The sequence below is a fragment of the Drosophila hydei genome, unplaced genomic scaffold (genome assembly GCF_003285905.1).
Source record: "Drosophila hydei strain 15085-1641.00,03,60 unplaced genomic scaffold, DhydRS2 tig00008122-arrow-pilon, whole genome shotgun sequence".
Lineage (NCBI taxonomy): Eukaryota > Metazoa > Arthropoda > Insecta > Diptera > Drosophilidae > Drosophila > Drosophila hydei.
Window position 1 is genome coordinate 917,857 of NW_022045833.1, and position 14,627 is coordinate 932,483.

Genomic DNA, 14,627 nt, shown 5'->3' on the forward strand with positions numbered 1-14,627 from the left:
ACAGAAAATATTATTATATATGGCATACTGCATATTCCAGGTGCTAATTAAATTTTTGGCTGCCTCAAAAGTGCTGCTAATTAGTGTAAAAGTTGTAGCGGCTTGCCTCGAAGTTAGTTAACAACTGCCACGCCCAAGAATTATGCAAATATTATTGCGAAGACATTGCGAAGACGACGAAAAGGGAGAATTGGAGCAACAATTTGAACTATGCGCCAATTTATGGCAAACAAAATGCTGTAAAATGTTTTAACAGATGAAAATTGTTCACGGAATTTTGGCGTCGATGTTGTGCAATGCTCAAAGTTGAGCACTTAGACACGCATTGAAATAAAATAAATAAAATTACAAGAAACGTGGCCCAGGCATGGGATAGCTGAATGCCTATTGTGACTGGAACAGGCTAGTGGGAGCGCTGGCTGCTGCGACTGGACTGCGACTTGGACTTGGGGCTGCCATTTGGCAGATAGAAAGCCAATTTTATGACTCAACTTAAATAGGCACTTTACTTTACTCTTAATGCCTTTTTATGGGGCGCGCAGTTAGTGGCCCCCGTCGGTTCGACGTTGGGGCAGCTGTTAGTTTTGCGTGGGCGTAGCTGGAAGAGCATCCATTAATGATTGTTGGGAGCGCAGTTCGGTGACGCTTTATTGTTAAATAAATGGCAAATAGTCGGTTCGTCTAACTGCAACGCGTCGCGACGCTTGCCACACGCACTTATCTTGATTTTACACTGCGCCAAAAAAGCTGTTGCCCATTGTGTTTGGCACTCGCCTTGACGGTGCTTTTGGCTATTAATGTTAACGTTCAATAAAAATTATGACAGTCGCAAAGTTAAACGCTCTGGCGGACATTTTGTTGTACGTGTGGGCATGGGCGTGGGCGTGCCACAATTAAACTCTGCCACATTGCTTTGGCGTTATTTGGTTCACTTCCTGCCCAAAGGCCAGTTGACGCATTTTCACTAAATTACCGCCAAGTGTCAAATGCAAACATTTCGCTTCAACAATATTTGCAATAAAAACAACAACAATAACAAGTAGAAGAAGAAGAAGAAGAAGTAATAGAGGAGGAACACCCACAGTGCTTTTCGCAGAAGTTTTACGTTCAAAGCGCGAGCTCAAAAACTTGGCAGCTGACGTCAAGTGTATCCGGGCTACAAAACTGAATGTTCACTTCGCTGGAAAACCAAAAATGTTGCAAAAGTTGTTGCCAAAATTCAGAACTAAATGCTGCTGGCCACACACCCACACACACTCAGACACCCAGCCATTCGCCGCTAATTGATAAATTTTGAGCATTTAATTAAAACTTTTCAATTTGCTTTTGGCCTCATTGTTAGAAAATGCATTGCAACCCAAAAATTATTCGTGTCAATTGTTTTGTGTGCCCTGTTTCAAATGAGAGCCAAACCACAAATTCAGTTAACAGCGACAAATAAATTATGTTTACAGCCGCCAGCGAGCGCTGCCAGGCAGCAGAGCAGCGCAAAGTCTGCGGCGGCCACAACGGAAATGTTCCAATGCCAAATGCGAATGCAAAAAGTATAATATATGTACTTATGTGTGTGTGTGTGTGTGTGTGTGTGTGTGTAATGACTATCATTAGAGGCAGAGAGTATTGAGTATATTAAATTTGTTTTGGAAATTGTAGTACATAATTGTGTGTGTGTGTAATGACTATCATTAGAGGCAGAGAGTATTGAGTATATTAAATTTGTTTTGGAAATTGTAGTACATAATTGAACATACAAATAGTAGGGATCTGTCATAATGAGTTCATATAACAAATTACTTCCTTATATTTTTTTTTGACCTTTAGACTATGTTTATATATATACTTTCAATTTTCTTTTTTAGCAAGTCTCTAAATATAATTCAAAAACAAATCAAGCCATATTCATCTCTAAAAAAAAGTTTGATTTAAAAAAGAATGAAAAGTTTTTGAGATGAACACAGCTGCGAGCCATAAAAGTTTGATTGATTTTGTTTATAGAACAAACATGCATATTATCTAATATATATGTATCGATTATATATATACATATATATATATATATATATATATATATATATATATATATATATATTATATATTTATATGTTTAATAAGGAACAACATAATTATAATGTAGAAATTTAAAGAGAAATTTTTATGAGAGCAAATTACATAAAAAAATCTTATATACTTAATAAATACATAAACTTTTTATACACTGCATTATAAATAAAAAATTAAATAAAAAAATTTAAATATAAATGTTTAGTTGGAAGTTAATAAGTAACAATGTATATGAACATCTTTGTTCATAAAAATAGTAGTGCGAGTAAGCGAGTACTAAATTTTGAAAACAATTTGAAAAGATAATTTAGATTAATATATGTTTATTATTTTATATGCATTTTTGCTACAGTTAGAAACCTGTGTAGTTAAGAGCTTCAGTTAGAAAGAATAATAGTTGTTTATAGAAATAGTAGTTCTGACAAAAAAGGCGGAAATAACTAATTTAATTTAGTAGTCTCTAATGTATTAATAACATCATAAATTATTTTATATGTATCAAGTATATCACATATATTTTTTATTTTATTTAATATAATTATTAATATATATTTAACTCTAGCTTAGGTTAAAGTTCACCTCATTCATGTTATTCTTGGATATGTAATTGACGTTTTTGATATGCGTTGATTATTTTATTCATATTATTTCTGCGCTGTTCCTAATATATAATTAGATATACAAACATAACAAAAGTGTATGAAATTGATGTGCGTGCGGAATTAGATTATGCAAGTATCTATATTAATTTTATATATTTTACATATTTATCAATTAAAATCAAAAAATTGACTTTCATTAAAATTGTAGCCAGCGGCTAAAAATCGAATTAAATGTAACAAATGTGGTTATAAAATGCAATTAAATGCATATACTATATATAAATATGTAATAAAAATATATTTTAATTAAATTATATTGTAAATGAAAGACATAATTGGGGAGTTTACCTCACACATTACGCATACGCCCTGTGCACAGTTAACTTTAATTATTGCCAGACGATAGGTAAATGCACACTGTTTGTTTTAGGCAGCCAGCATAACAAACAAGACGCAACTTTTGATTAAAATGTCATGACAGACACACACACCCGCTACGCCCTGACAGCCTAAATAAATGCTTGCTTGGCTGCTTGCATATGCAAAAGTTTCGCGAATGCCGCAGCGGTAATAATCACACACGTAAACACACGCACACACGCACACACACACGTGCAAGTGCATGTTGTGCAGCAAAGGCAATTTGTTGTTGTTGCCTTGGCGCAAAATGTTTGTGGCGCTGTTTGGTGTTGTTGCTGCCTCTGCTGCTGGGTTTTTCTTGCACCTCACTGAGTTGACAATGCGCAGCGCTTGTAAATCCACAAAGAACCACAACGTACCCTAGCAACAGCCGCCGCATCAGCTACTCGTTGTGAAAAATTCAATTACAACTGCAGCCAAGGAATGCAAAATAACAAAAAGAAGAGAATATAAGGCGACGTTACAGAGAAGCAGTGAAAGATGAAATACCCTAAGCCAATGGCAATACTATAGCTAAAAATAAAAGGAAATATTTATTCAACCTTCTTTAGACTGCGCAGTAAGAGGAATGAAGAATAAATACTAAAAAATTATAAATATTTTTATGATAAAAATATTTTAAGCTACAGCAAGTTCTGCCAAGGAGATTCACTCTTAATTCCAATGACAGCTCCATAGAGTTCCGTAGTGCATTAATCTAGCCTACTTCGACTTGTGCAGCTTGTGATACCAAATGTCTGCAGCCATTGCGTATCAAAACTTGCTGAAAAACTAAAAGTCTACAAAGGAGAACTTCTGCATTGAAATTGACTAGAAAACTATATATAATATATTTCATGGCTTCATTTGATTCAGCCTATAATATTTGCAATGCACAGCTGAAGGCCAGGCACAACGACTTCAGACTATCATTATTGCATTATACATAGTTCATAACAAAATTATAATGCAGCGTGTTAGAGTATAGACAAAACTTTTTTTATGGCATTTGCAGCAAATGCAAATGCTGCAACAACAACGCCAGCGACATTCAGCTGCGTCTGTGTGTTATGTGGTCGTCAGCTGGAAAAAAACTCTGCGAGCTACAGAAGTAGAAACGGGCAACGGGCAACGGGCAACGGGCAACGGGAAACTGGCAGCTGGCAAATGTTAGCCGAATTCTGTAAGCAGTCACGTGCGAACGTGACAAAAATGCCACGATGATGCGCCAAGCTCTTTGGCCAAGTTCTCGCCTGAGCCGTTACCAATGGCCATAACCAGACACGGCAACAGAGACGAAGTTGGAGACGGAGCTGGAGACGAATGCAAAGCTTGACTCGCATTGTGATCACGCAGCAGCTGGTTATTTGCACTCTATGTATGCGTGTGTGTGTGTGTGTGTGTGGCAGACTTCATATTACACTGTTTTCGTACGTAGTACGGCTTATGGCCGAGGTCGAGCCACAACAATGCACTGAACCGCAAATGCGATATAGTTTGTAAGAGATTCGTGGGTTGTGGCATTGGAGAGCTATGCCGCATTCGAGTGCAAAACTCCTGAAAATAACTCTGTGAATTATGCGCTCAAATAGATTGTCAATTGATGCTGCAGCAGCATGTGTCATCAGCAGCTGCAGCTGCACCCTAATGCCATATATTGACTATGCTAAACAGATATATAAATGCTATATATGTGTGTCTCCGTTCGGTATATGTGTATCTCTGTTAATCTGATACATGACAGATTTTTCAGTGCAAGTGTTTTGCATATGATTTTCAATGTAGCTCGAATTTGAGTCAAAAAAACTACAAAATGTTTAAAATATAGTGTAAAAGCTTTTGTTAAATATCTAAATAAATATAAGTGTAAAAGCTTTAGTTAAATATCTAAATATTTTGTTTCAAGCGTATTAAAATGAACAATAGTTTAGTAATTTAATAATTTAATATTGAATTGAATAGATTTTTAAGCAAAGCAACTAACGGTGCTATTGTGAGCAGTGCTCGACTGACATATACCCTAAACACTGCACAGAGCTAATATTCCAATCGCTCAATGCTTGTTTTATGCCTGCCATAGATAAAGAATACATGAACCGAAACACACACAGAAATATACATTATAAATATGGCAAGTCTTTAGCTGGACGAACAGGCTAAGCTCTTTGGCCAAGTTCTCGCCTGAGCCGTTACCAATGGCCATAACCAGACACGGCAACAGAGACGAAGTTGGAGACGGAGCTGGAGACGAATGCAAAGCTTGACTCGCATTGTGATCACGCAGCAGCTGGTTATTTGCACTCTATGTATGCGTGTGTGTGTGTTGTGTGTGGCAGACTTCATATTACACTGTTTTCGTACGTAGTACGGCTTATGGCCGAGGTCGAGCCACAACAATGCACTGAACCGCAAATGCGATATAGTTTGTAAGAGATTCGTGGGTTGTGGCATTGGAGAGCTATGCCGCATTCGAGTGCAAAACTCCTGAAAATAACTCTGTGAATTATGCGCTCAAATAGATTGTCAATTGATGCTGCAGCAGCATGTGTCATCAGCAGCTGCAGCTGCACCCTAATGCCATATATTGACTATGCTAAACAGATATATAAATGCTATATATGTGTGTCTCCGTTCGGTATATGTGTATCTCTGTTAATCTGATACATGACAGATTTTTCAGTGCAAGTGTTTTGCATATGATTTTCAATGTAGCTCGAATTTGAGTCAAAAAACTACAAAATGTTTAAAATATAGTGTAAAAGCTTTTGTTAAATATCTAAATAAATATAAGTGTAAAAGCTTTAGTTAAATATCTAAATATTTTGTTTCAAGCGTATTAAAATGAACAATAGTTTAGTAATTTAATAATTTAATATTGAATTGAATAGATTTTTAAGCAAAGCAACTAACGGTGCTATTGTGAGCAGTGCTCGACTGACATATACCCTAAACACTGCACAGAGCTAATATTCCAATCGCTCAATGCTTGTTTTATGCCTGCATAGATAAAGAATACATGAACCGAAACACACACAGAAATATACATTATAAATATGGCAAGTCTTTAGCTGGACGAACAGGCTAACAGACATAGAAAGACTATATTGATTTAGTAAATATATATATAATTTATGGGTTGTGCCACGCCTGCTTCTGCCTGTTACATACACATTCACAAAATCACTTAACTTCAACTTCACACTACATTTCATAACTCAACTGACAATGATGATGATGATGATGAAATAAATAAATGCATTCTAAAATTAAGTTTTAGTTAAATTAATTATTGAACTAAACTCACATCGGGCATTAGGCTGAACAGAAATGTATAAATTTTAAATAAATTTGCGAACATGTAAAGCAGCTTAAATGTTTGTGGCTCTTTTTTCTCACCCGTTAATAGCTGTAAATCCAAAAGAAACAACGTTAGCAACAGCCGGCATCAGCACTTTGTGAAAAATTCAATTCAATCGAAGGAATGCAAAATACAAAAAGAAAGAATATAAGGGACGTTCGAGAAAGTGAAATGAAATACCCTAAATGGAAACTCATAGCTAAAAATAAAAGGAAATATTTATTCAACCTTCTTTAGACTGCGCAGTAAGAGGAATGAAGAATAAATACTAAAAAATTATAAATATTTTTATGATAAAAATATTTTAAGCTACAGCAAGTTCTGCCAAGGAGATTCACTCTTAATTCCAATGACAGCTCCATAGAGTTCCGTAGTGCATTAATCTAGCCTACTTCGACTTGTGCAGCTTGTGATACCAAATGTCTGCAGCCATTGCGTATCAAAACTTGCTGAAAAACTAAAAGTCTACAAAGGAGAACTTCTGCATTGAAATTGACTAGAAAACTATATATAATATATTTCATGGCTTCATTTGATTCAGCCTATAATATTTGCAATGCACAGCTGAAGGCCAGGCACAACGACTTCAGACTATCATTATTGCATTATACATAGTTCATAACAAAATTATAATGCAGCGTGTTAGAGTATAGACAAAACTTTTTTTATGGCATTTGCAGCAAATGCAAATGCTGCAACAACAACGCCAGCGACATTCAGCTGCGTCTGTGTGTTATGTGGTCGTCAGCTGGAAAAAAACTCTGCGAGCTACAGAAGTAGAAACGGGCAACGGGCAACGGGCAACGGGCAACGGGAAACTGGCAGCTGGCAAATGTTAGCCGAATTCTGTAAGCAGTCACGTGCGAACGTGACAAAAATGCCACGATGATGCGCCAAGCTCTTTGGCCAAGTTCTCGCCTGAGCCGTTACCAATGGCCATAACCAGACACGGCAACAGAGACGAAGTTGGAGACGGAGCTGGAGACGAATGCAAAGCTTGACTCGCATTGTGATCACGCAGCAGCTGGTTATTTGCACTCTATGTATGCGTGTGTGTGTGTGTGTGTGTGGCAGACTTCATATTACACTGTTTTCGTACGTAGTACGGCTTATGGCCGAGGTCGAGCCACAACAATGCACTGAACCGCAAATGCGATATAGTTTGTAAGAGATTCGTGGGTTGTGGCATTGGAGAGCTATGCCGCATTCGAGTGCAAAACTCCTGAAAATAACTCTGTGAATTATGCGCTCAAATAGATTGTCAATTGATGCTGCAGCAGCATGTGTCATCAGCAGCTGCAGCTGCACCCTAATGCCATATATTGACTATGCTAAACAGATATATAAATGCTATATATGTGTGTCTCCGTTCGGTATATGTGTATCTCTGTTAATCTGATACATGACAGATTTTTCAGTGCAAGTGTTTTGCATATGATTTTCAATGTAGCTCGAATTTGAGTCAAAAAAACTACAAAATGTTTAAAATATAGTGTAAAAGCTTTTGTTAAATATCTAAATAAATATAAGTGTAAAAGCTTTAGTTAAATATCTAAATATTTTGTTTCAAGCGTATTAAAATGAACAATAGTTTAGTAATTTAATAATTTAATATTGAATTGAATAGATTTTTAAGCAAAGCAACTAACGGTGCTATTGTGAGCAGTGCTCGACTGACATATACCCTAAACACTGCACAGAGCTAATATTCCAATCGCTCAATGCTTGTTTTATGCCTGCATAGATAAAGAATACATGAACCGAAACACACACAGAAATATACATTATAAATATGGCAAGTCTTTAGCTGGACGAACAGGCTAACAGACATAGAAAGACTATATTGATTTAGTAAATATATATATAATTTATGGGTTGTGCCACGCCTGCTTCTGCCTGTTACATACACATTCACAAAATCACTTAACTTCAACTTCACACTACATTTTCATAACTCAACTGACAATGATGATGATGATGATGAAATAAATAAATGCATTCTAAAATTAAGTTTTAGTTAAATTAATTATTGAACTAAACTCACATCGGGCATTAGGCTGAACAGAAATGTATAAATTTTAAATAAATTTGCGAACATGTAAAGCAGCTTAAATGATTTGTGGAAAATCAAATTTTGCCAAAATTCTCACCCGTTAATAACTGTAACAAATGAAGAGAAGATAACAATTTGTTGAGCATGTCTTGGGTCCAATTAATGCAGCATTAAATGCAAATCAAATTGCTAATTCAATCGATAGTTGTCACTAGCTTTGGCAACTACAAATGTAATTGGGAAATATTTATGCTGATTGAAGTGGGCTGCTCTCGCAGGAAAACTGTGAAATGAAATTTTCGTAAATTGTGAAAATTGTGGCTCAGGAATGCGTGACCAAATTAATAGAAAGCAATTGAGATTTGAATTTTGGCAATTTGGCATTTTGCCCTAATTGATATGAGCCAAATGCCAATCAAGGATAAATACAGAAAACCGAATTTCAGTTTGTTCAATGCAATTATGTTGAATGGCAAAATATTATTGGGTTTACACAAATTACGCACTGCAAATGAGTTTCACTCGATGCCGAAACGTGCTCTGCGTTTGCCTTGATGACCGAAGCCCGAGCCACAGCATAAAAGGTTAATAAACATGGCATATAAACAAAAAGCAAACCACCGACTCACCGAAGGGTGTGGGCACAGTCTCTCCCTCTCTCTGCCCCTCTCCAAGAGACACTAAGAGCGCGCTGTATACCCTAACCCTTGTGTTTTGGTGAGGCGGGTATTATTGATTGACAGCAGCCGCTGGCAGGAGAAGAGTTGTCAATTAAAATGTTAAGCTCATAAACATTGGTTTCTTATATAATTAAATTATCAATTATTAGCTTTTGATATATGCTCTGAGTCTCATGTGACTTAAGCTAATCATGTGGCGTATGCGTAATATATTTTTAATGAAAGCATTTAAATAACATTTGCAAGTTAATTGCGTGGGCGTGTGGGGCGTATACGCAACTCATTTGCAGCTAAAGAGTTGGGTGTGTAGAATAATATATCAATTTCTGTTTACATTTTGAGAGAAGTAAACAAAATGTGTCTTCAGCTCAAAATTAAATAAATTTAATTATATTCAATTTGAGCTAATTTCATGCCTTTTGCCTCGACAATTGTTAGAGAAAATTAACTTGGCTGCGGGGCTAAAAGAAACGTTTGCATTTGTATAAATTGTATTTTCTTTTGAGCACGTGTGCCAACAACTGCCTCGAGCATATGTTTTGTGTAACAAGCATGTAAATATATGACCATACCTGGCCTTCTTCTTATTGCTTTCGTTTTGTTAGCTTTCGGAAATTATGCGCAAATGGCAGCTGAGCCTGGGCATGGCGCACGGGGCATATGGAGCCAAGCAGGTGCTGCTAAAGCGCATCATAATGTGCTCGGGGCACCTTAATTAGCTGTGTCATTTTATGCAAATGATATTTAGATGGGGCGAGTGCTGGCACCGCCCGCTGCTAATGAAAATCCCAATGAAAGATATTACGTATACGCAATGCCTATGCACATTCAAATTAATTGACTTCACGCTGTTATTGTTTATCCGACGACAGACAGCGCATATATTAACACATTTTAAAATGCTTCCAACTTCCACTCAACAGGCAACATGGCAGCGATGGCAACGACAACGGCAGCGGAGCCAACAACAATGGCGCTGGCGCCAGCTCACAGCGCGACGTCGGGCGGCCCAAGTGAGGAATTACAACGGCATATAAATCAAAATTTAATTATGTCGCCAGCGCACGAGCTCGGCTCGAGCTTTGCCGCCGCATCGGCGGCCGCACTGACAGCTCCACAGTCAGCCTCTGCGGCTGCTTCTTCTTCATCATCATTATCATCGTCGTCGTCGTCCGCTTCGGGCAGCAGCATAACAAGCTTCGACTCCAACAACTTGATCGATGACAAGCGACTGCCGCAATCCCCACACCAGCACCAGCAACACCAGCAGCAACAACTTGAACAGCTTCAGATGCAGCAACACTCACGTATTCAGGCCAAAGATACGGCCGGGCCATATCCAATACCAATACCTGCCCACAGGCCGGAGCCCGTCGAGAACCATCTGGAGTCGACGCACGGCATCGATGGTACGGATAATGTGTTCGGCACGCCCATGTACTTTGGCACCGAAAACTCAACCCTGGTGACGACACAAATTGGCGCCACAGCCCACGTGCCCTGCACCGTACATCATATTGGCGAGGGTGTGGTAAGTAAACCCACACACGCTCACCTACTCGACGACTCGCTCGCCGTGCATAATTGTAGTCCGCTTCATACCTGTGCCAACAAATGACTCAGTCAGGCAACACCGCAATACGCACTCGTTCGCGCCATTCTTTTAATATTTTATTTAAAATCAATTCATCAACTGTGCTTTGTTTGCCCGGGCTGTGGGCAGCTCGACTTGAAGTTTTCCCACATTTTCAGCGTTTTTCTCTTTCTCTTTCTCTCTCTCTTTGCTTTCGTCTGTCGCATAAATTAACAAAGTGTCATTCACAATAGCAAATAGATCGAGCGCATTTCCACTCAATGTTTTAATTGAAAATATAACAATTGAATTGTGAATTGTATTCAACAGTATTTTATATATATATATTTTTTGTTATTTATTTATTTTCTGTTTATATTCCTTGATTTACCAAAAGTTATTTATTCAATTCTTCTAATTATAACAAATAATTTACTTTATTTATATAATGTTCTCTATATTTTATATTTATTTTATATATTATAAATATTTATTATTTATTTTTATTTATTTTATATATTATAAATATTTATTATTTATTTTTATTTATGTTATATATTATAAATATTTATTATTTATTTTTATTTATTTTATATTTTAGAAATATTTATTATTAATTTCCAACTGATTCTGCAGATAAATTCCAATTATTTTCCTCAAACATAACAAAAAGTCGAAAACAAAAACTTCTGCAGCTTCAAGTTTATTTAGCACACACCTGGCTGTAGCTATATTTGTGCCTGTGCCACACCCACTTACAGGCCGCCTTTAGCTTGAACACACACCTGACAATTTCGCAGAATTAATTAAATTTTTCCTGTGCTATCGAATTGGAAATTACATCGCAGCGAGCCTGGCTCGTAATAATAAAATGAAACTAAATATTATGTTACACAGACGCACGCACACATAGGCAACATGTTTGGAGCTCTGCATTAGGCATTAGACACACGCACACACGGGCAGACACATTCGTCGTCTAGGGGTAACAAATTACACCAATAGCTAATGTACATCAACTACAAATAATCAAGCAATACGCAGAGGGGAGAGACACACAGAGTGAGAGAGAAGGTGAGGGTGAGAGGGAGGGAGTACGTGTGAGAGTGAGTGAGAACTGCTGCTGCTATATGGCCTCAAGTGGTATTAATTTTACGCTTGTCTAGAGTTATTACTCATACGCAGCGTTCGCCTCACGCACGCTTCGCCTATTTGTTTAAGCCCGACTCCCCTACTCGCACCGCTCTTCGGGGAATTCGCCATGGCTCAACGTGTTTATGCCCCAAAATGCTGGACACGATTAGAAGCGTGTGTTGCCAGCCTCTCTCCCTCTCGCTCTCTCTGGGTGTGCGTGTATGTGTCTGGTTTAAATTGACGATTTCATAATTGCGCCTTCAAGTGTGCAGAAGTTAATAAGCACTTAAGCGTCCGTAGGCCAAAATTTCGGCAAGCTGTGTGGCTTTTGGGCCGCACACACACACACACACACACTCGAGTCTGAAGTGTGTTAACTCGTCGTCCAGCTTGTACTTGAGCCGGGCCATGCTCGTGCTTAAGTGGCCATTGGACAGCTACTAAAGTTGAATCGCCTAAATGGCAGCAGTCGCCCCAAAGCTTAGCAGTTGCTTGAAAATGATAATAATTCCCAAATGTGATGTTATTGCCACGGTGTTTATTTACCCATACGATTGCAGCGTGCAGCCATGGGTGTGTGTGTGTGTGTGTGTGTGTGTTGGAATAGCGATTGCCCTGTTGTGATGCTGTGAATCATTAACGCAAAGTACGTATACGCACATATCACGCATACGCCACGTAATTGGCGCGCACAAATTAGAGACGAGGCAGGCAAAGCTACTTTCATCATTTGGTGCACACTTTTGCAAACACACACACACACGCACACTCGCGCACACACAACGTTGATAGCTGCCTTTCAACGGGTTGCAGCAGAGCTTCAATTCGGTTTTTGCTTGTTAAAGTCGTTTGTCTTTGGCATTGAATTCAGTTTTAAATGCATCGCCTTTGCTATTTTAAGCTGCTTATGCTGCACACACACTGATGCATACTAACAATACACACAGCACGCACACACACTCCATCCAACACACACGCTCTTACACATCGATGATAGTCTCAAGTTGTTATAAATGCATTTACATTTCACAGCATTTTTCATGCATTTTCATAAACGTTTGCCTGGCTCTGACTGCATGTGTGTGCGTGTGTGTGTGCGTGTTTATATGTATATCTATAGTTTACCCTGCACACCTGCTGCACACACAGCTGCCTTTGCCGACTGCGCATTAATATTCGCAGAAATTTATGAACAGCATTAAGGGCACACACGACTGTAATATGCAAATGTATTTTGCAGTGGAAAAGGTTCAATGAATAGCAAATATATGTATGTATGTATATGCAAACAAATATGCTATATATATATTTGTGTGTGTGGCTGGGTAAGCAATTGTTGCTATGCAGAGTATATGGAGAAGTCAGTGCAAGCGCAGCTTCTGAGTTGCTTAACAAATTCAATGTAAAAAACTTGAAAGTTGAGTAAATGTTATAAGTAGAGAGTTGAAAATCGCATAGAAAGACAATATTTAGGAAAAAAAAACAAGTTTTCTTTTTTTTTTCTTTATTTTGGAGCTTATTTGCTTGCTGTCTCTGCAAAATTATCAAAGTCAACGCAGAGTTATGATTTTTTTGGAGAAAGAAGCCTAGGTTGAGTACAAATTTAATAAGTGCATTCTTCCAAAATATGTTTTTAATTTCTATATATTTTAGTTAGAGATTCAATGTTTAAATTTATAAAAAAAAACTAGTTTAAATATTTAAATTCTATTTGCATATGTAAGAATCTATTTACATGCCTTGCTCTACTCTTAATTTTCCAGCTCATTTAAAATCTCTCCTTTTCTCTAGTTGTGCCCTGTTCATGTCTGATCTCTTTATCTCTAGTTATACTTTAATCGCGCCTAATATCTCCCAGTCTCTAGTTATACTCTACTAATGCTTTGATCTCTCTCACTCTACAGTTATACCCCACACTGCATGCTTCCCAAGCTTTCTCCGCCTTTACAAATAATTTTAGCTCTAAGAATCGCCTCTTCTCAAGTTACAGTGTATTTCGACTAGTCTACTACACATCACTTTTCCAGCCAAGCAAACTTTTTGCCTTTGTCTAATGCCAGGCAAAGGTTTGCCCCTTGTTTTTGTGCTTTGGTGGTTTATGCGTGTGTCGCTGCTTGTTGCACCCTTAATGAAGGTTGTTTTTTGTTGCCTTCTAAGCATTTTGCGTGCTTTTTGCCAGCGCGCGCTCTGCGCTGTCGCTGTTGTTGCCATTGTCGTAAATTTTGTTCAGTTTTAGACGACAATAAAATGCAGGAAACATTAAATAAATGAATTGCTTCCGCGAGAAGCAGCACGTAAATGCGTTCTGTTCTGCTTTGAGCCTTTGTTTCACCATTTTGCTGCAATTTTAATTTTTGTCGCGCTGCGATTTTGCAGTCGTTGCTTTGGCAAACAGCGGCAACGGCAAATGTATAAATCATCGAAGCATATACTTATGTATATAAATATATATTTATTTATGAGTGTGAGGGAAGTACCTTTGTAGGGCAGTTTCCCTTAAGACGCAGCCGCTAAGTAATTATGTGTGGGTTTCTGTTTGTTTCAATATTGAAATTTTAATTTAAAGCTATTTCTGGCATACTTAAGCTTAATTTAAATATTTTTAAATACAAAATAAAATAAAAGCTAGGCAACTAAAATATATTTAGCTAAATTTTCGTACGCCTTCGACTTTTCCTTTTTGACAACTTAATTACTCGCAGCATATTAATCAAATAAAATCAAACATTCTCAATTTGTATAAATATTTTACTAATAAAAACATTGC

General features: G+C 37.5%; 1 protein-coding gene across 1 annotated transcript in view; it reads left to right on the forward strand.

Moving 5' to 3' along the window:
* LOC111600760 overlaps positions 1 to 14,627 on the forward strand; it is a 104,352-nt gene that overhangs the window by 68,350 nt on the left and 21,375 nt on the right. The window contains exon 2 of the mRNA XM_030225071.1: positions 10,077 to 10,684. Within this exon, the coding sequence (XP_030080931.1) occupies positions 10,082 to 10,684 (603 nt within the window). The 5' untranslated portion in view covers positions 10,077 to 10,081. The remainder of the gene's footprint in view (positions 1 to 10,076; positions 10,685 to 14,627) is intronic.